At 51.5% G+C, this 17,998-nt stretch overlaps 11 protein-coding genes across 11 annotated transcripts; 4 read left to right on the top strand and 7 right to left on the bottom strand.

Annotated features, from left to right (window-relative positions):
- Positions 1 to 754: 754 nt before the first annotated feature.
- On the bottom strand, positions 755 to 1,522 carry Z520_05708 (uncharacterized protein; the record flags this gene model as incomplete). Its single annotated transcript, XM_016776211.1, has 2 exons — positions 755 to 1,158; positions 1,213 to 1,522. 2 exons carry the CDS (start codon positions 1,520 to 1,522, stop codon positions 755 to 757), a joined length of 714 nt encoding a protein of 237 aa, XP_016632530.1.
- A 712-nt stretch (positions 1,523 to 2,234) lies between these two features.
- On the bottom strand, positions 2,235 to 3,130 carry Z520_05707 (uncharacterized protein; the record flags this gene model as incomplete). The annotated part of the gene is made up of 3 exons (XM_016776210.1): positions 2,235 to 2,410; positions 2,460 to 3,033; positions 3,089 to 3,130. The coding sequence occupies 3 exons, from the start codon at positions 3,128 to 3,130 to the stop codon at positions 2,235 to 2,237; spliced, it is 792 nt and encodes a 263-aa protein (XP_016632529.1).
- Positions 3,131 to 3,747: 617 nt separating this feature from the next.
- Positions 3,748 to 4,946, top strand: Z520_05706 (uncharacterized protein; the record flags this gene model as incomplete). Its single annotated transcript, XM_016776209.1, has 5 exons — positions 3,748 to 3,789; positions 3,853 to 4,005; positions 4,089 to 4,198; positions 4,276 to 4,670; positions 4,756 to 4,946. The coding sequence occupies 5 exons, from the start codon at positions 3,748 to 3,750 to the stop codon at positions 4,944 to 4,946; spliced, it is 891 nt and encodes a 296-aa protein (XP_016632528.1).
- A 607-nt stretch (positions 4,947 to 5,553) lies between these two features.
- Z520_05705 (uncharacterized protein) lies at positions 5,554 to 7,593 on the top strand (the record flags this gene model as incomplete). The annotated part of the gene is made up of 5 exons (XM_016776208.1): positions 5,554 to 5,671; positions 5,720 to 5,800; positions 5,860 to 6,735; positions 6,785 to 6,857; positions 6,906 to 7,593. 5 exons carry the CDS (start codon positions 5,554 to 5,556, stop codon positions 7,591 to 7,593), a joined length of 1,836 nt encoding a protein of 611 aa, XP_016632527.1.
- Positions 7,594 to 7,685: 92 nt separating this feature from the next.
- Positions 7,686 to 8,750, bottom strand: Z520_05704 (uncharacterized protein; the record flags this gene model as incomplete). Its single annotated transcript, XM_016776207.1, has 2 exons — positions 7,686 to 8,345; positions 8,457 to 8,750. The coding sequence occupies 2 exons, from the start codon at positions 8,748 to 8,750 to the stop codon at positions 7,686 to 7,688; spliced, it is 954 nt and encodes a 317-aa protein (XP_016632526.1).
- Positions 8,751 to 9,295: 545 nt separating this feature from the next.
- On the top strand, positions 9,296 to 10,658 carry Z520_05703 (uncharacterized protein; the record flags this gene model as incomplete). The annotated part of the gene is made up of 3 exons (XM_016776206.1): positions 9,296 to 9,745; positions 9,823 to 9,895; positions 9,943 to 10,658. 3 exons carry the CDS (start codon positions 9,296 to 9,298, stop codon positions 10,656 to 10,658), a joined length of 1,239 nt encoding a protein of 412 aa, XP_016632525.1.
- Positions 10,659 to 10,811: 153 nt separating this feature from the next.
- On the bottom strand, positions 10,812 to 11,393 carry Z520_05702 (uncharacterized protein; the record flags this gene model as incomplete). Its single annotated transcript, XM_016776205.1, has 3 exons — positions 10,812 to 10,879; positions 10,947 to 11,013; positions 11,163 to 11,393. The coding sequence occupies 3 exons, from the start codon at positions 11,391 to 11,393 to the stop codon at positions 10,812 to 10,814; spliced, it is 366 nt and encodes a 121-aa protein (XP_016632524.1).
- Positions 11,394 to 12,019: 626 nt separating this feature from the next.
- Z520_05701 (uncharacterized protein) lies at positions 12,020 to 12,984 on the bottom strand (the record flags this gene model as incomplete). Its single annotated transcript, XM_016776204.1, has 2 exons — positions 12,020 to 12,180; positions 12,258 to 12,984. The coding sequence occupies 2 exons, from the start codon at positions 12,982 to 12,984 to the stop codon at positions 12,020 to 12,022; spliced, it is 888 nt and encodes a 295-aa protein (XP_016632523.1).
- A 595-nt stretch (positions 12,985 to 13,579) lies between these two features.
- On the bottom strand, positions 13,580 to 14,132 carry Z520_05700 (uncharacterized protein; the record flags this gene model as incomplete). Its single annotated transcript, XM_016776203.1, has 2 exons — positions 13,580 to 13,861; positions 13,980 to 14,132. The coding sequence occupies 2 exons, from the start codon at positions 14,130 to 14,132 to the stop codon at positions 13,580 to 13,582; spliced, it is 435 nt and encodes a 144-aa protein (XP_016632522.1).
- A 488-nt stretch (positions 14,133 to 14,620) lies between these two features.
- Positions 14,621 to 15,367, bottom strand: Z520_05699 (uncharacterized protein; the record flags this gene model as incomplete). The annotated part of the gene is made up of 2 exons (XM_016776202.1): positions 14,621 to 14,915; positions 14,982 to 15,367. The coding sequence occupies 2 exons, from the start codon at positions 15,365 to 15,367 to the stop codon at positions 14,621 to 14,623; spliced, it is 681 nt and encodes a 226-aa protein (XP_016632521.1).
- A 626-nt stretch (positions 15,368 to 15,993) lies between these two features.
- Positions 15,994 to 17,562, top strand: Z520_05698 (uncharacterized protein; the record flags this gene model as incomplete). Its single annotated transcript, XM_016776201.1, has 7 exons — positions 15,994 to 16,097; positions 16,165 to 16,391; positions 16,449 to 16,723; positions 16,782 to 16,838; positions 16,895 to 17,096; positions 17,150 to 17,403; positions 17,461 to 17,562. The coding sequence occupies 7 exons, from the start codon at positions 15,994 to 15,996 to the stop codon at positions 17,560 to 17,562; spliced, it is 1,221 nt and encodes a 406-aa protein (XP_016632520.1).
- Positions 17,563 to 17,998: the final 436 nt, after the last annotated feature.

Below are 17,998 nucleotides of genomic sequence, written 5' to 3'. Positions count from 1 at the left end.
TCCCTCTGCCCCTCAACCCATTCTCCTGCACTCACTTCGCGCTAGGAAGCGTGACCACTCGAGACGCGTCGTTGATGGTAAGAGAAGGACCATTGGGAAATATGTCGTTGTGCCTTTTCTTGTGCAAAAGTACGCCCCTTCGAAGGCTGCAAAGAGTTGAGGCCCGAGATCAGAGGGTGCGAACATCCAGCCATCCAGAAGAACGGCTCTGCAAAACTGAATCTCCTTCCTCCCGAATGGTGTCTCTGATTGATGCAGGAAAGGCGTGGCTTTACAATATGTTGTCGACTCCGTTTCCGAGTTCAGAAGCAGAATCTAGGCCAAAATTCGTCTGAACAGGTATGATGGACCGAGCTCATGTTTTGAGGCACCGTGTCCATTGATTCCAGGTTCGCATCCATGCTGTCGGTTATGGATCTGCCCTATGCCTCAATCCCCTAAATATTCCTTCCCGTTGCCATTGCCGATGACGACGATAGGGCCGTACGGGATTCATTCAACTGAATGTTCCAGCATCACGTGTGGACTTCCGACAACTATCCAAAGACAAGCAGGATTGTGTGCGAGAGGGGAAGCGAGGTGAAAGAAAAGGTCTGCAGGTGCCGTGAACATGTTCTGTTTTAGGAAGTACGGACCATGACGGCGTTGTTCCTCGTTGCGAGCCAGAGCAGCTCCCGGATTTCATGAGTGCCCACTGGGCTAAGCGGCAGACAACCAGGTCTTCACCAGAGACTCCTGCATCTTACACCATCTATCAGTGGGCAGTCTTGCCGATCTTCTCAATGATCCCCTTCATCTCTCCGTTCAAAGTCTTGGAAAGCTGCTCCTTGAGCAATTCAATCTGGCGAGGATCTCGCCCACCTTGCAGCCCGCAGTCCACCTCTTCCACAGCCCCGTTGTCTTGGTTGAAGATCCAACCGGTGATCGGAATTGACGGCTTGATCAAGGGGTGGCTTCTCAAAAACTGGACATCCTCGACGACACTTCTCTCCAACACTTCTCTTTCTGTCTCACCCTCTTTCCACGAAAATGCATAGTAGGTCAAAGCCTCGGCCCATTGTTTGGATCCCTGCAGGAATGGTCCATCTTTCATGGTTGGGTCGTTGTTCGTTATCATGGATCGGATAAAGTCGTCGGAGCATGCTAAAGCACCGCAATCTGTGTCGACGTCAGTGACATGTCTCTCTCAAGTGCATTCAGAGGGACGCATACCCGTGTGATGAATAACCTTCAACTCTTTGATGTCACTCAAGACTTCAATACTGGCAATTGTCCGAAGAACGTCCATGGTCGCAGTTCTGCCACCTCCATTCCGAATGACAAAGGCCTCATTCTCGCCCATCTTGAAAAACTGATCTGGACTGCATCGGGCATCGCAACATGTGATGATACCAACACGAGATTTCGCTCCCACTATCATATTTGGCTTCGAGAAGACATTTTCCATATAGTCCTCATTTGCGGCTTTGAAATCATACGGTCTGAACGCTTGAAACTCAGGGTGCCCGAGTCCTTTCGCCATGGTTGCCTGCGCTTCGAAAGATCTATGTCGCCGAGACTGACGCAACTAGGTTCAAAAGATGTTGAAATATCGCAGCTAGTCCGTTTGGAAAGGTCAACGATAAACTGTCGCTACATATACAATGCATTTGTTTTTGGGGTTATAGGGCGGTGTTCGCGGCAGCCGTCTTGAAATCCGGAGTTGCGAAAAACACCGTATGCGGTGTTGCGGAGCCCCGATTTTACTCGGCCATCACCCTTCAAAGCCATGCTCCACCCACACCCAGTCCAGACTCCATATGATCAGCTGGCACACTCCAAGGTCGAGTCAGCATTCGATGAGGGAGATCTCAAAAATCTTGCAGGTCTCAGGAACTTCATTGGGTGTCGCATTTTGGCTTGGAAATGATGTTCAGAGACTGACGATGAGGACTGACGATGAAGACTGAGCAGTCATGCTCGTCTGGCGTCTGCGAGTATCTGCCCTTTTCGAATTCCTTTACGATACGATTGCAACACCTGAATGTCGGATACTAGCCAAGATGAAGCACACGACGTCTGTTGATTCAGTGCAAAAGGAGCAATGAACTGCTACGCTCCACGACTACGACAAGGTAGAGTTCACTACCAGATTCGTAATGAAGGATTTGAAGTGGTTATGCAGAAGGCGCTATCAAGATCTGGCCGGCGTTCTGGTTGATTTGCCTTCGTTCGTACACAAATGCCGATGTGCTTCAAAACCAGTTCTTATCTCCGTGGTGGGACATAAGAAGGCCTCCGTCACCGTTCTCAACGCTTTTCGAGTTCACGACGCTTAGCACTTGTTCGACTGACTCAAGTGGTGTCATTGGACCGGGAAAGTTTGGCGCAGCTTTCAGAAACTTTTGAACGAGTCCTTCTATTCCAGGCGCTGGCACGAATAAGCAGAAGTCATCACTGAAGTTGGGAGATGGGCTTACCTGCAGCTGCTGCCGTGTCCACCACCCCGGGGGAAATGGAGAGGAACAAGATCCCCTCGTCCTTGTATCGGGCACTGTACTTGGCCACGACAACGTTGACTGCCGCTTTGCTTATACTATATGGGGCTGATTCCCAGATCCCAAGCTCATTGATGAAATCCAGATCGCCCATGCCAGAAGTTAAAGTCGCTACCTTCTTCACACGACCCTTTTTGATCAGGGGCAGGAAAACATTAATGGTGTTGATGACCCCAACGACATTGGTGTTGAAGGCCGTGTTTATATCATCGTCCAGCAGCGTCGGTTCACTCTCGAACTCGTCGAGAAATCTCCCCGTTGTAAGGTGGGAAACATATGCTGCATTGTTGATCAGGTAGTCGAGTGAGCCACCCGTCAGGGTTTTGACAACATCCCGAGCAGCGAGGAGAGCTTGACGGTCGGTAATATCGGCTTGAAGGATTGTGACATTTTTGATGCCCTCTTGTTGGATCTTTCGGTCTGTCGCGACCTTGTCTCGGACTAGCCCAACTACAACATTGTCTGGATCCTTGGACAGAAACTGAATGAAGCCATACTGATTCTGTGGTCAGCACATGAACTTTGAATTGTAACTGGATCGACTTCCTTACTCCAATTCCCCGACTAGCTCCAGTCACAACATACGACGGCATTTTGCTGGATTGTGGATCTGCTTGTGCCTGGAGGTATGGATGGCTTCGAGAATACGAACTGTTGCTGGTGGCATATGTACATTTTCTTCCTGCGTGTAGAGTGACAGCTTCGCGACGAATTTGTCAGCGGTGCATCAACCTCTGCGGGCTCTCTGCATGCCTATCGAGATCTTTGGTCGTATTCAGTCATTCATACTTGGTCAGCTATGAGAGGATCACAAGGAGCACGAAGTGATAGACAGCTGTGTCAAATAATCTACCAGCGGGGACGGGCTTAGGATAATTCCCAGAGGAATCTAGAACGTGTCTCGAGCAACCCCGAGTCGTGGCGATATAATTATACTTCGGCCTCCAAATGCCGTTAACGGTTTCTCTCTGTACCGGCACAGCTGAAGCACTCGTTCCTTCGTCCCGGCCACTTCACCTCTCGACGATCACTAGTCAGTGTTATATGCCGGTTGTTTGAGTGAGAACTGGATTACGTGATACCATCTCTCTAGAGCGCAGCTACATACAGGCCTAAGTAGCCACGTTCACCGTCTTCGGATCTTCTGCTCAGTCCACGAAGTTGCTCACCACATCCTACAGCATTGGTGCAACAGCATCACAAGAACACGATGCCTTGTTGGGTGATCACGGGCGCAGATCGGGGTATAGGGGTACGAGTTGCTGTCAAAATATTCGGCTCAACCCGATGAACTGACCACCGACATCCGCGCCAGTATGAGTTTGTCCGCAAGCTTTCACCAGACCCGGATAACATCGTCGTTGCTTTGGTGCTATCGAAGAAAGCCACAGATGAGAAAATTGCGAAACATGGCATTAAGAACGTTCATGTGCTAGAAGCCGATGTCACTGATCGGAGCGCTTTACTGGTGTGTGATCCTACTTATGCGCTGTTTATAGTTCCGCTACTATACACGAACATGGGTATCACAGGGCTAACGAAGTGTACCAGAAAGCGGCTGAGGACACCGAGAAGATCACTGGCGGGAAAGGCGTGGATTATTTCATAAACAATGCTGGCTTGATCGCAAAGCCCACAGCCTTTCGAACCTTAGAAGACTAGTATGTTTGATCCTCCCGAAGAAGCAAGCCGCATTTGTTACAGGGAGAAGTGTTGACATTACACTCGTCGACAACAGCCTCGATATGCCGGAGGTATTTGACAAGGACATGCATGAATGCTTCAGTATCAATGCCATTGGGACTATGAACGCAACTGCAGCTTTTATTCCTCTAATACGAAAAGGAACTGTCAAAAAAGTTGTTGCATTGAGCAGTGGCATGGGCGAGCTTGAATTCACTAACGAGTTGGATATGGATATGGCGGTGCCTTACTCAATAAGCAAGGCTGCCATGAATATGGTGATGGCCAAGTTCAGCGCCTCGTACAAGAAAGAAGGCATCTTGTTCATGGCCGTCAGCCCAGGGGCCGTGGACTCGGAAGATGACGGCCGCGGATCCTATGCTCCAGTCCAGGACGTTGAGGGAGATCTATCGCAGAAACTCTATCCTGTGCGGCCATGGCATAAGGAAGGTATGTATTCTGATGGAGCAGGAAGTCCCTGCCATATCTCCAGCCGGACACCAGAAGCTGACATGAGATTTTCCCATTGTTACAGCAAGTGCTCCAGAGCTCCAGAAGCGCAAAGAACAGGGTATGAAGTTTCAACAATACGAACCGACTTATACAACGCCGTTAAATACTCAAGAATCTGTCGAGTATCTCCTGAAGGTGTTGAGCGAGAAGAGCATCGAGAACGGGGACGCAGGGGCATTTATCTCCCACCTAGGCACTAAGAGATGGCTTTAGCAGTCCTGAAGACCTGTTGCGAAGACCTGTTGCTGAAAGGCAGGGACTTCGATAGCACTGGTCAACAGTCAAAACCATATAGAATACAAAAATGGAACCCAGCAGCGACGATGTTCGTCTCTTGTCCTGGGACCCGAAGTAAAGCCGCTTGACACTGTTCTAGATCAATCATGGAGACTATTCTTTTTCATTTCCTCGCATTTACGAGGCTAGTGCTCAGGAACTGCCTTGACCGAGGACACGGCCCCGGGGAACTTGTGTACTGGCAGCAGCCATAAAGGTTCTCCCTTTTCCCCGTCTTCTTGACCGTCTTCGCGGGACAAGTCACAATACCCACCAGCCAAGATGACGGAAAAAGATCCTCACTTTGACTTTCATGCTTACCCAACGAAATCATCTACGGCAATCGCCAACGCCGTGGCCGAAAGCGCGTCACGATGTCACCTGTCAGTCTTTTAGGAACATACTCATTGTACTGAAGACACGGCATCTGGGAAAGAAGATATCGTCGCATATTTGAGACGAATAAATCAACTATGTCCCAGGCACTCTTTCTACCGGCCTCACAAGTCCCAGCTGCTTTGAGATTCGCGTTTTCGCTACAGCCATGGCAAACCCAGTAGCCGTCGAAAGGGGCGCGTCTTCCCCCGACTTTGAGACCGATGTCGTCGTCGTAGGCACTGGGCCTTCTGGAGGCTCCATCGCCTCCTTTCTCGGATCACATAGTAAACTCCGGAAGAAGTCTTGAATAATTCCAAGCTGACGCCAACCAGGAGTCAAGGGAATCATTATCGGCGCGACATCCACGACAGCGGAGACCCCGCGAGCGCATATCACGAATATGGCAGCGTCTGGTAGAGGCACCCCATCTCCAAGGCAAAATCATCCATTGAACCTAACAGTGTCGATCTAGAGTGCCTGCGCGACATTGATCTGGAAGCCGAATGTCGCAAAGTGGCCAGCCCAAAAGACTCCCTGATGCACACGAGATGGGGATACAGCATGGCGGGCGAGGAGTACGCACGGCTCTACTCTTGGGGGAATGGTCCCATCATTGAAGGCAAATACAAGGAAGCCAGCCCTTGCGACCCCGTAGATCTCCCCCAAACCGTACTCGAACCTATCCTCATCCGCAAGGCAACGACCAGCGGATTCATGTGTCGCTTCAACACAGAATTTGTCAGTTTCGAGGACCACGCGCAAGACGGCTTCGTCGACGTCGTGGTAAAGGATCTCATCTTTAACACCTTCTTTACGATACGATGCAAATACCTGTTTGGTGCAGATGGTGCGCGGAGTAAGATCCTCACGCAGCTCGGGCTGCCTCTCAAGCAAAAGCCTGGTGGAGGGCTCGCGTGGAACGTCCTCGTGAAGGCAGACTTGACCAAGCACATCCAATACAAGAAGGGGAACTTGCACTGGTGCTACCAGCACGATATTGAGCATCCTGACTTTGCATGGATTGGATTTCCTCGTATGGTGAAACCGTGGAATGAATGGGTCTTCATTATGTTTCCTGTCCAAGGTTATCAGCCCAATCCCCCGCCAACCGAAGAGCAGTGGATGAAACGAATCAAACAAATTATCGGCGACGATTCCGTCGACGTCCAAATCCTCAACATCAGCAAGTGGATGATCAATGACATTGTCGCCGAGAAGTACTCGAAGGGGAATGTCTTCTGCCTCGGCGATGCTGTTCATCGGCATCCGCCTTCCAATGGTCTTGGTTCTAACACCTGCATCCAAGATGCATATAACCTTGCTTGGAAGATCGCCTACGTTCTGAAAGGTGCGTTCTTGCGTTTCCCCACTCTTTTCCAGGACTAACCTCCCTCCAGGTCTTGCCGGGCCGGAGTTGCTGGAGTCGTATGAACAGGAACGACAACCTGTTGGCGAAGCTATTGTTGAACGGTATATATCGATTCCAACTCCTAAATATATCTTTCTGACGAGATAAAGGGCATTTCAAGGATACCTTGATCATCTCCCTCTATGGCAAGCCGCTGGCATTCTGGCTCCCGACGCCGCTACACGGGTAGCAGAATTCGGACAGCTTACTGCCGCCACACCAACTGGTAGAGAGCGTCGAAAAGCATTTTTCAAGGCAGTTCAGGGAACGCGCTTCGAATTCCAGGGGCTGGGCATCGAGATGAACCAACGCTATCAATCATCGGCGGTCTACCAAGCAGACCAAGGACCGATGCCGTCGTTCCCGGGAGATCCCGTTCTTGATCACACAAAGTCGACGTACCCCGGCTCGCGTCTGCCTCACGTCTGGCTAAACAAGGCAATTCCCGAACAGCCCATCCCGGTGCTTGACTTGGCTGGCAAAGGGCGATTTACTGTCCTGACTGGCATTGGAGGAGAGCCGTGGAAGGAGGCCGCAGCTAAAGCGAGCGATGCACTTGGAATCACAATTGCTGCGTATTCCATCGGATTCAGGCAGGACTATGAAGACATGTACCTTGAGTGGGAGAGGGTCAGGGAGATCGAGGAAGACGGCTGCATTCTTGTCCGGCCCGACAGATTCATTGCGTGGAGGAGTATGGGACCCGTTGATCACCCGGAAGAGGCCATTTTGCAGGTACTACGGACAATCCTATCGCGCAAGGAGAACGTGGCGAAGGCCAATGGTACAATCAGATAGATGAAGTTGGCTCAAACTCTTGTTTGCACTATGAAATCGATATCCTACAGTCCTGATATCGTATGGTGGTTTGCATTTGACTTGTCATTTTCCTACTTGGCAAACGCATCCATGGGAGCATCGTGTTTCACCGTCTCCCAGACCTCATCGATCCGCTTTACAACGCTGTCATTTAGTCTCCCCTTCTGCAAACCCTGCAGCGTCGGCTCAATCTGCTCGAACTTGCTGGCCCCAATGATGATGCCATCGCCGTACTCGCTCCGCAGTGCACTGTGGTACGCGACCCAGCGGTAGGCCAGCTCGGCGCGCGAACAGCCTTGCTCCGTGGCAATGTCCTCCCAGAGGGCCAGCGCCTGCAAGTACGACTCCTTCAGGTACATCTGGTCATACATACCGTTCATGAAATCGGTATTGAAGCGCCCCGCGCCTTCAACGATCTGTTGCTTCGTCTTGGTCAGAAACCCGCCCGCGAGCGGCGAGTAGCCGTAGAAGGCGATGCCCAGCTTACGGAGCGTGGGGAACAAGAGGGTCTCGAGTTTGCGGGCCACGGGGGCGTAATTGCCCTGGAAGACGGAGGGCAGGATGTAGTCGTGGGCTTTGCAATAGTCGTAAATCTTGAGCACGTCCTCGGTCGGGTAGTTGGATAGTCCGAAGTGCTGGAATAGACCGAGCCGGTGGGCTTCGTTCACGCCGGCGAGCGTCTCTTCCACGGGGACGCTCACGTCCGGGCAATGCAGGTAGAACACGTCCGCCTGGGGAGGACACATGCGATGCGATGTCAGTTTCTCAGGCTTCAAGCGGTAGGATCTCCTCCTGTTTGTGAAGAGAGACAGAGATAAGGGAGTGTCTAAGACGTCGCCTACCGCACAGCCGATCTTCTTCACACTCTCCTTCGCACTCGCGATGATGCCGTCCTTGGTCGCCAATCCTGGACTCCATCCCATCAACCATTTCGTGTCGATTGAGAACCTGTCCCCCGCCTTGGTCTCTCCCAGCCGCTTCTCGCTTTCGCCATACAGCTGCGCCGAATCGAGACGCTTGACACCATATTTCGAGATCAGCTCATAGGTGGCCTCGATATCTTTTTCGCTGATGAAAGGCTCTGCATTCCCTATGAAGCCCGCCCCAAAGATGATCTGGGGGCACGTCGAAGCCATTTTTTGCTGCGTCCTTCACTGTTGGTATACAGCTTAAAGCAAGCTGTAGCGAAATATTTCTCGCAAGATTTGGCCCCTGGGCTTGTAGTGTCGCCTCTTGGGGGAGGGGGTAACCGCTGGCCCATCCATCCCACTTTGCAATAAACAATTTTGGATGCAGTGCCTCGGGGCTGATCATTCGCGTGATGGACCCCATCTTCGCATTTGAAATCAAAACAAATCCTTCTAGGTTGATGGACTGCTCCATACCCCATATCGTGACAGAACAAGCCCGTATCTCTACGTTGTGTCCCTGACAAGACACGGTCTTGCGAATGCCGAAGCCCGCGGCTATGGCTACGCACCAGTAAGCCAACACGATGCGCGAGGCCAAGGATGTTCTAAACTCACCGACGACCTATTGGACGCAGCGTATAGGTTGGCACTCTGCTGAAAGTCAATCCAACGATCACAATTTGGATATTGCCTGCAGACTGACGAGTTTCATGATTCCCCTTTAAAAGAGGGAGTGTCATTGAACAGGATGCTCGGACAACAAAGACACAATGTCGTCAATCACGCCATACAAGATCAATGTACCCGAGGAAAAGATTCAGCGCCTGAAACAACAGATCGCCCTTGCCGACTTCCCAGATGAACTCCCCGACGTCGAACCTTGGAGCAGGGGTACACCACTGGCTGATCTCAAGCGGCTTGCTGCGTATTGGCAAGATGGCTTTGACTGGCGCAAGCAGGAAGCAAAATTGAACCAACTTCCTCAGTTCATGACTCAGATCGATGTGGACGGCTTTGGCACCTACGACATCCACTTTGTGCACCAGCAAAGTCCAGTCAAGAATGCCATCCCACTGTTGTTCTGTCATGGATGGCCTGGAAGTTTTGCGGAGGTCACTAAGATCCTCCCCATGCTGCTCAACGGAGGGAGTGAAGCGCCTTCCTTTCACGTTGTGGCTCCCAGTATGGTCGACTACGGCTTCTCCTCGGGGGCGAAGAAGGTTGGTCACCAATATAGCCTGTGTGATAGATATGTCATATGTACATGAACGAGTCATACACTGATACTTGCGACTAGGCGAATTTTCAATTCGAGCAGCATGCCGAGGTGGCGCATAAACTGATGACAAAGTTGGGCTACTCGGAATATGGTAAGCTCGTGAAGTAGAAAACTGCCCACGCGTTAACACGGCCATAGTTGCTCAAGGAGGGGATTTGGGCTACTTTGTGGTCCGCTTTCTGGCCATGATGTACCCAGGGTCATGCAAGGCCCAGCACATCAACATGTGTCATCCGCCCGAGATCAGCGCGACTTCGCATCCTGCTCTCTGGGCTCAATTCCAGGCGACTCCCTTGACCGAGTACGAGAAGGCTGGGATCGCTCGGTCGCGCTGGTTTCGCGAGGAAGGGTTTGGCTACAATCTTCTCCACAGCACCCGGCCCCAGACCGCTGGGTACGCCATCACCGCGAACCCCGTGTCTCTTCTAGCCTGGATCTACGAAAAACTCCACGACTGGACCGATGGCTACCCTTGGACCGACGACGAAGCCCTCACGTGGATCAGCATCTACTACTTCTCCACGGCGGGGCCTGCGGCGTCGCAACGCATCTATTACGAAAAAACTCACCGTACGCCGAGGAAAGGGTTCCCTCTGAAAGAGGCCTATCTCGAAGTCCAGCGTTATGTCGATGTACCTCTTGGTTACTCGCGGTTTCCCAAGGAGATTGTTCTGTTGCCTAATATATGGACGAAGGCTATGGGGCCGATAGTGTTCCTCAAGGAACATGAAAAGGGTGGCCACTTTGCTGCTTGGGAGCTGCCAGAGGTTTTGGTTCAGGACTTGCGGACCATGTTTGGCAGGTCTAGTGCGACTTACGGGGTGGTGCCAGGAAAATCAGGCTATGACCAGTAGACCGAGATTTTGTGCCTCGTCGTCGTCTGCGATGAAGCATGCAATCTTTTGTCCCTCGTACTACACCTGGTTTCCACAGCTGGACCCGCCACTGCTACGTACTTCCAGTGATCGTATAGCAGCCACACACCCCTCCTTCGCTCCTCCGTTTCCCTACTCGGGCTTATAATCCGGCTTCTGTCTCCACCAGCCTGGTATACGTTCCCAATCCTCGACCGTGCCTATGAGTCAAACGACATTGTCAGAGGGATAGGTACATTATTGGGAGACAAAGCAGCTTCGACTCACGTTCCTTGATGTACATCTTCTCCGTGGCTGCACGGTACGGATCATAGTATTTCTTTGGCATTTGCACCTAGAAGCATTGTCAACTCAACACTTTCGCTGCTCCCCAAGGTATACAGCCGCGGGGCCACATAGCTTTCTCTCAGCTTCTCCTTGAAAGCAGAATTTCCGGCTCACGGAATTTGAGGGGTTTGAGCGGACGGGAGGGGCCAAACGTACATTCACGAACCAATCTCTGTCGCATGCCCACTCCTCGACGATTCTGATTGTTCCGTGGTGATTCGGATCCCAGTAGGTGTCCACGAACAGACACTCTGGCTCCGCGGTGACTGCCTCAAAGGTCGTGCGTAGGTGCTTGAGAAACTCTTCGGCGTCGGAGTCGGCAATGTAAAAGGTCACATGGAACATGAGCCGCTTGTTCGGATCCGGCGCTGGAGTTGCAGCAGACATCTTTTTTCTTTCTTTCTCGAGCTGGAGGATCCGTTTGGCAAACACCCTCTATAAGAAATACGCTGCGAAGGTTACTCTGTCGGCCCCTCGTTGAAAGGTTCCTGGGTCGTGCGAAAACAGTAGCTTTCCAGGAAGCCTTTAAAGAGATGCAGCTGATATACGTTTTCGCATCCAGCATACGACTTTCGAATTTGTTGCTTATCCATTCACCACTGGCTTATGAGCTGTCGTCCGTTCATCGTCCGTTCCTGTACTGCTACGGCTATGGTACTCACTCAGGTTAGTAGGTGATCCGCTGGCGGCATTTGGAAGCCCGTCTTTGTTTTTTCCGGGGTTTGAAAATAGGCATGGAAGGTATACTCGGAATCACCAATCAGTGGATCTCAGCTGGAAACTGCATCATAGTTCTTGAGAACTTGTATTATTAGAGCTATGCGTGAGATCCGGAGCTCTTTTTTCATGGGCTTGCTATGTCTAGGCGGAGAGAAGAAGAAGCAGGATGTTTGGTGAGAGTAAGGCCTGGCATGGGCTGACTATAGCTGGCAACGGACTGAAGGAAGCTGCCCCCTGACCGGGTTCCCATACTCAACACAGAGGGTTACCTTCAACTTATCTACTGCATGCTCTCATATACCTGTCAGCTCGATGCGCAAAAGATCCTTCTCCAAGATCTCGTCTTTCCTCGACTTCATCTCCTCCACGTCCCAGTTCGACCACACCAAGCGACCCTTCAGAAAATCAGCCTCGGGACTCGCAAGCCAAACCGAGAAATGAGCGGGCAGATTGACTTTTCATCCACACTGACGGTTAGCTTCTACCTCTCAAACATGTAGTGATGCCTGAGTTTGAAGAGGAGGGTCTTACCAGAATCCAAAGAATAAGCTGTATTTCCTATCTTCGCCGACATGGCCGTCGGGACCAGGCCTGGGTGTAGATTGACGATTCGTACCATGGGCAGCTCTTCCTGTAGAACGTCCATGGCCTTTGTAATTGCCAGCTTGGAAGCGCAGTAGGCGCTATGGCCCGTGCAGTAGCCCTGCCGCACGCCGTAATGCGCCAGGATGCTCGAAACGTTGATCAAGACGGAGTTGTTGTCGGGGCTGCAGTGCCGTAGGAACTCGACCGCCACTAGGAAACTGCCCTTGACGTTGATTTCGAAGCACTTCCACCACTCGTCAATGTCGAAGTCCAGCACGGGCTTGTTGATGTTCTGGTAGCCAGCGTTGTTGACCAGGACGTCGATCTTGCGGCCGACCACGGCTTCGATCGTGTTGAAGGCATCTCGGACTGCCAGTGGATTGGTGATGTCCAACACCATCGGGTGGATCTTGGACTTGCTACCCAGATCCTCCAGCTCGGCCTTGAGCTTGAGGAGTCCTGTCTGGTTGAGATCGAGCAGCACCACGTCTTTCGCCCCCGCCTCGACGAACGCCCGACTCATGGCTGATCCGATCCCTCCAGCGGCGCCGGTGATGACTACGACCTTTCCAGCTGTCGAAAGCTCTGGTCGCGACGGCGAGATGGCCGCGTAAGGTTCATGGTGATGTTGAGCGGTGAATTGTGGCAGGAGAGGCTGTTCTGTCGCTGCCATATTTTCGATGGGTTACAACAATTTAGCCCACTATGAAGGCAAACAAATCTCATGAGACCACTTCAAACTCAGCAGCCATTGATTGACCTGAGCAGCCAGCATCATTATAATTAATCACGACTCACTCCTTTGACGGGACACACAGACCATACCTCTCCCGCACCAGAATTTCTGGAGTGCTTGACTTTGCGCGGAGAAAACCGGCCTTTACCAACAGCGGCTCCCAATCTCCAACCTTTCTGCTATCCCGTCAAGTTGTCTCCAGGAGTCCAAGGCCGTGGGCGGGCTTGGCTTTTGGCTTGATCGCATTTGCTGACAAACGGTATTTCACCCGCTTTCGAGTGCGAAGCAACCATGGAACACTGGGGAGGTTCACGGGATCCTAGGCACAGGCCTTTTCTAGCCATTTCTCGAGGCTTGAGTACGAGCCAAAGAGGGTGGATGTATAGAGCCCCAGAGATGAATGTATAGAGCTAGAAGGTGAATTTATATAGCCACAGGGAAAACAAAATTTTGAGCGCAAAACACGTTTGGATGCATGCATGAATTCATATTATTTGGGCTCAGCCAAGGCTACGTTCGATTCCTGGCCCTTTTATGGAGTATTTTTCCATGCCTCACTGTCCGGCACAATCTTGCCATCAAGAACATAAACTTCCTCCCAGCCAATCGTCCAAGCCATGCCCTTCACGTCGAAGAAATTCTCCTCGTCGGGCCTGATTTTCTCATGGAAAAGCGGATCGTCCCGCGACTTTTTGATCCCTTCAATGTCCTTAACAAGGAATTCCGCCACGCCGTCATACGGCGTCACATCCAGAGCCTTGAGTTCTGGCCATGCCTCCATCGTCGATTGCTGGACGTTCGATGAGGTGTGATACTACAGAAGCGATGGTTAGCTATCGAGAGCTCTCTGCCTAAAAGAAGGGGTCTCGTCCAAAACTCAACGCTCGAGCGCAACAGTCAGGCCAAGGGAGAGGAAAGGATATGTTACCGACTTGGGTATATTTCAAAATGCCATATTTCTCCACTAGCGGCCTGACCAAAGGTCCGTGGACGTGCGACCAGTAGTGATTGAATTCCTCTTCAGTCAGGCCCGGTTTTCGTTTGAGGTACATGCACACTCGCATGACCTTTTGCTTGGTAGCCATGAGACTCGAGTTAGAGATGTTGGGTCAAAAGATTTATTTTGGTTTTCTGTCCTAAGTAGCAAAGTGAAATAGGCACAACACAATCACACAATGCGACGCAGATACCAGCCGGGGTTCTTTTGTATGGACCATTGTGTTAGTATGCATCGACCGAATCGCGACGAGGCTGCGTCCACAGACACCCCTCACCTATGCGACGAACGTCCGTTCCTCTGTCCGTGGAGCGGCGTGCAAAAGTCTAAAGGCGACTTGATATGTAAGCGAGACCCCCAGACGGTGTTGGTGAATGCCGTTGCTTCCCCAGCTGTAAGACCCGCGCCGGGGGCTTTGCGGGGAATGCCCACTAGATCGACGCACTGGAACGATGGATGTCGACGGCCGAAGACAACAGATTGGAGAAATTCACACACTGCAAAACCTGCCTTGCAACCTTCACGAAGCATCTTACCATGAGAACTGCTGTTGATTGAGCCTACCTCGACTATCCACTATGCCTGCTGTTCTGCAGCCTCCTTGATCCTACCATATGCCGCCTTGACCTCCTTAGTCTCCCCGAACGCTTGGAACCACTTCGCAATCAGCGGATGGTTGTCCAGCGTCAACCCAGCAAAGCCGTGCAGACGAATCCATGGCTCATAATGGCAGTCGGCAGAGGTGTAACCGCCGGGGATGATGGTCGCGCCGTTAGTCTTCTTCAGCTGTCCTTCAAGGATATCATAACAACGCAGTGTCTGCCCTTGGTATCGTTCCAGTGCATCTTCATTTTTCGTCTTGTTGTGAAACCTGTCGAGGGTGACTCTAGTTAGAATGGCACATCTCAGGGATGGGATACCTGGACAGCAGCCTCACCTGAACCAATTGCATTGCCCACTCATGGGACCCAAGGTCGTCAATAGCAGGTACTCCCACTTCTCCAAGTCCACCAGGTCTTGCTCCGTGTCGCCCCTCGGGCCGATCTTGTTGTCCCTGTCATAGACGCGACGGAGGTAGTTCATGACCGCTCCAGACTCCCACGAGGTTACCCCTGTATTTGGGTCCTCCAGGGCTGGCACGCGACCATTTTCGTTGATCTTGAGGAACGCGGTACCCTTGACGCCCTTCTCCGGATCGTCGCCGCCTTCCCACAGGCGGATTGTGTACGGCACCTGAAGGAATTCCAGGGCAATGGCAATCTTGAGGGGGTTGGGTCCGTTGTGGTGGGCGTGAAGAAGTAGCGGTTTGATTGTCGAACCCATGCTTGATGTTGGACACTGCGATTTTCCGGGATATTATTGCACCTATTTTGTTGGAGACTTCGCGAAATTACCTTGCTGAAATCCTGGATAGATAAGGCCAAAGTAATTTGAATATCTTTGCAAGTTGCTTTCCACAAAAGCCAGGAGCGCACTTCAATGAGTCCGGTCGCCAAGCAGAAGTAGAGCAAATGTACAGCCGAGCCCCAAGGGCCGGGCCCAAGTCCAGAGCTTCTGCTTAGATAACCGCAAACGTGTCGCGACAAGTGGCAATCCCGATCAACCTGTAGAAGGTGGTGTGCAAAGAGCTCTGCTGCAAGAGGCATGCATATTGAAAAGCAGATTCGCCCAGATACAATGAGTAATCCGACATAATCATTCCAGAACGGTATTGTCGGTGCACTGACCCAGACGGTGTTGAAAATGCCGTTCGATAACTTTAGCTTTACAAGTATTGCGAAAGTCACGCGATTCCCCGAGCTCCAGGAAGACCCAAAGTCAGTGTCGACGATATCAAGGAGAGAATATAAACCTGAAGTTAGATTTATTTGCCGTCAGTTAAGGCTCAACAAGTATTCGTGGCTGGAAACAAAAAAGACATCTTCACTTGTGAAAGCAGCATTGCCAAAATGGAGCAACTACTTACGCCAATCAATAAGCTGAAGGAACCCCTGCAGATAGGGCCCCTGAAGCTTCGTAACCGGTTTGGAATGTCCTCGATCTCTCGGAATAGGTGTGCCACGCTATTGCCAGTTCAATTTCCGTTCTAGAATCAAAATCTGATTTCTCATATTCACCAGGTCCGACAACACATATCCCAACGAGCTCAATGGGGAATACTTCTACCAGCGAGCGCTGGGAGGCGCCGGCTTCATCTGTGCAGGAGGTGCCCTTATTGAGCCCCAGGGAACTCCGATGCGAGAAACCCCTCAGATCAACACGCGTGAGCACATGCTTGCGTGGAAGAAGGTCGTCGATAAAGTGCATACCGTGCCTGGGTCGGTTTTTTTCTGTCAACTCTGGCATTGTAAGTGCTGGAAGATGCACTGACGGATCTCTACATCAATGCTGACTTTCTGACAAGGTGGGCGAATGACTTATGCAGACTCCACAATCCAAAAGGCATATGGCAAGCCAACAATTGCGCCCAGCGCAGTTCAGGCTCGCATGGGCATCGCACCCGACAATGACGGAGTGTACGACATAGAGCCAGGAATGGAACACGGCTACTCGGTGCCGACAGCCATCGAGGACCCAAAAACGGTGGTAGAGCAATTCCGTCAATCCGCCATCTTTGCCAAAGAAGCTGGATTCGATGGGGTTGAGCTGCACGGCGCAAACGGCTACCTTGTGTCACAGGTATGCTCCCACCAAGCTCCACGGTGCCCAAGACTTCTCTGCTCACGCCTTCGTCTAGTTCCTTGACGACAGTGCCAATATCCGGACAGACCAATATGGTGGTTCGGTCGAAAATGTGAGTCCTGAGAAACCTCCTGCTAGTGTAATATGAACTCGAACTTATGTCTCTAGCGAGCAAGATTCGCTCTGGAGTGCATTGATGCTCTGGTTGAGGTGTGGGGACCCCACCGCGTAGGCATCAAGCTGTCTCCAGCTGTCGGTCGAGGTGACCTGGGCATGTTTCCGGTGGAGAGACAGATTGAACAATTCACCTACCTTATCAAGGAGCTCGACAAACGTCCTTTGGCTTATATCAACCTGGTCAGATACCTTGGTACGTGCAAAAGCACCCCGATATTGGCTTGAACGTAACTAACTAGCCAAAAGAATGGATGGACATGGAAGTCGACGGAAAGATGCGTGGCCCCGTACATCCGGTGTGGGCGACTTATCGCTATTTGATCAAAAACGCAAAGGTGTTCTTGAACGGCGCCATCTCTTTGGTCGAAGCCGAAGAGCTTCTCAAAGACTATACCGGGGACGTGATTATCTTTGGTCGCCCGTGGCTTGTCAATCCAGACTTTGCCAACGCAGCCATGGCTGGTAAAGAGAAAGAACTCACCTTCGACTATAACTTTGACGTGAGTCCCCTCCCTCCCAATGGCAACGACTGAGATGGTGCTGACAAAGAGGGCCAGTACTTTGCGCAGTATCCCCCCGGAGACCAAGCTAGGGGATATACCGACTATCCTTTCTTAGCCACGGAGAATGGAGCTCCGCAGCTGGGGTCGAAGATTTGAGTAAGGGGTGGAAGGTGTATGGTTTAGAGAGGTGGGAAGAGAATCGATGACGCAGAATTTGTCCGTGCTATGGTGTTTATAGCTGTCGTCCGTAAAAATAGTCACAAGGACCCTCTGGACTCATTTTTCTCTCCAGATCTGCCTCTCAGAGCCTTATTTTGGAATCAATTGTCTTCTCAATTCATCTCAGATAGCTGAAATCCGCTCCGTCTCTGCATGGCAGTCGCACTTCGCAATCGACTTGTAACCGTATGCCTGTCAAATTAACGTCGAATCAGCATTGAATACCCTTTTGAGCAAGCCTCCCCCAGTAGAGTGCACAGTCAAGGAAAAGGAAGCACCATGCTCATACGCCATCTTCTGATTTGCGGCAAGCATCGGCACAGTTCAAAGCGGAGGGACTGGGAAATGCCGTCATTAATAATACCACCAAATG

The sequence above is a fragment of the Fonsecaea multimorphosa genome, assembly GCF_000836435.1.
Source record: "Fonsecaea multimorphosa CBS 102226 unplaced genomic scaffold supercont1.10, whole genome shotgun sequence".
Classification (NCBI taxonomy): domain Eukaryota; kingdom Fungi; phylum Ascomycota; class Eurotiomycetes; order Chaetothyriales; family Herpotrichiellaceae; genus Fonsecaea; species Fonsecaea multimorphosa.
Note: the sequence above shows the minus strand (reverse complement) of the source record. Positions and strands in the feature narration are given on the sequence as shown.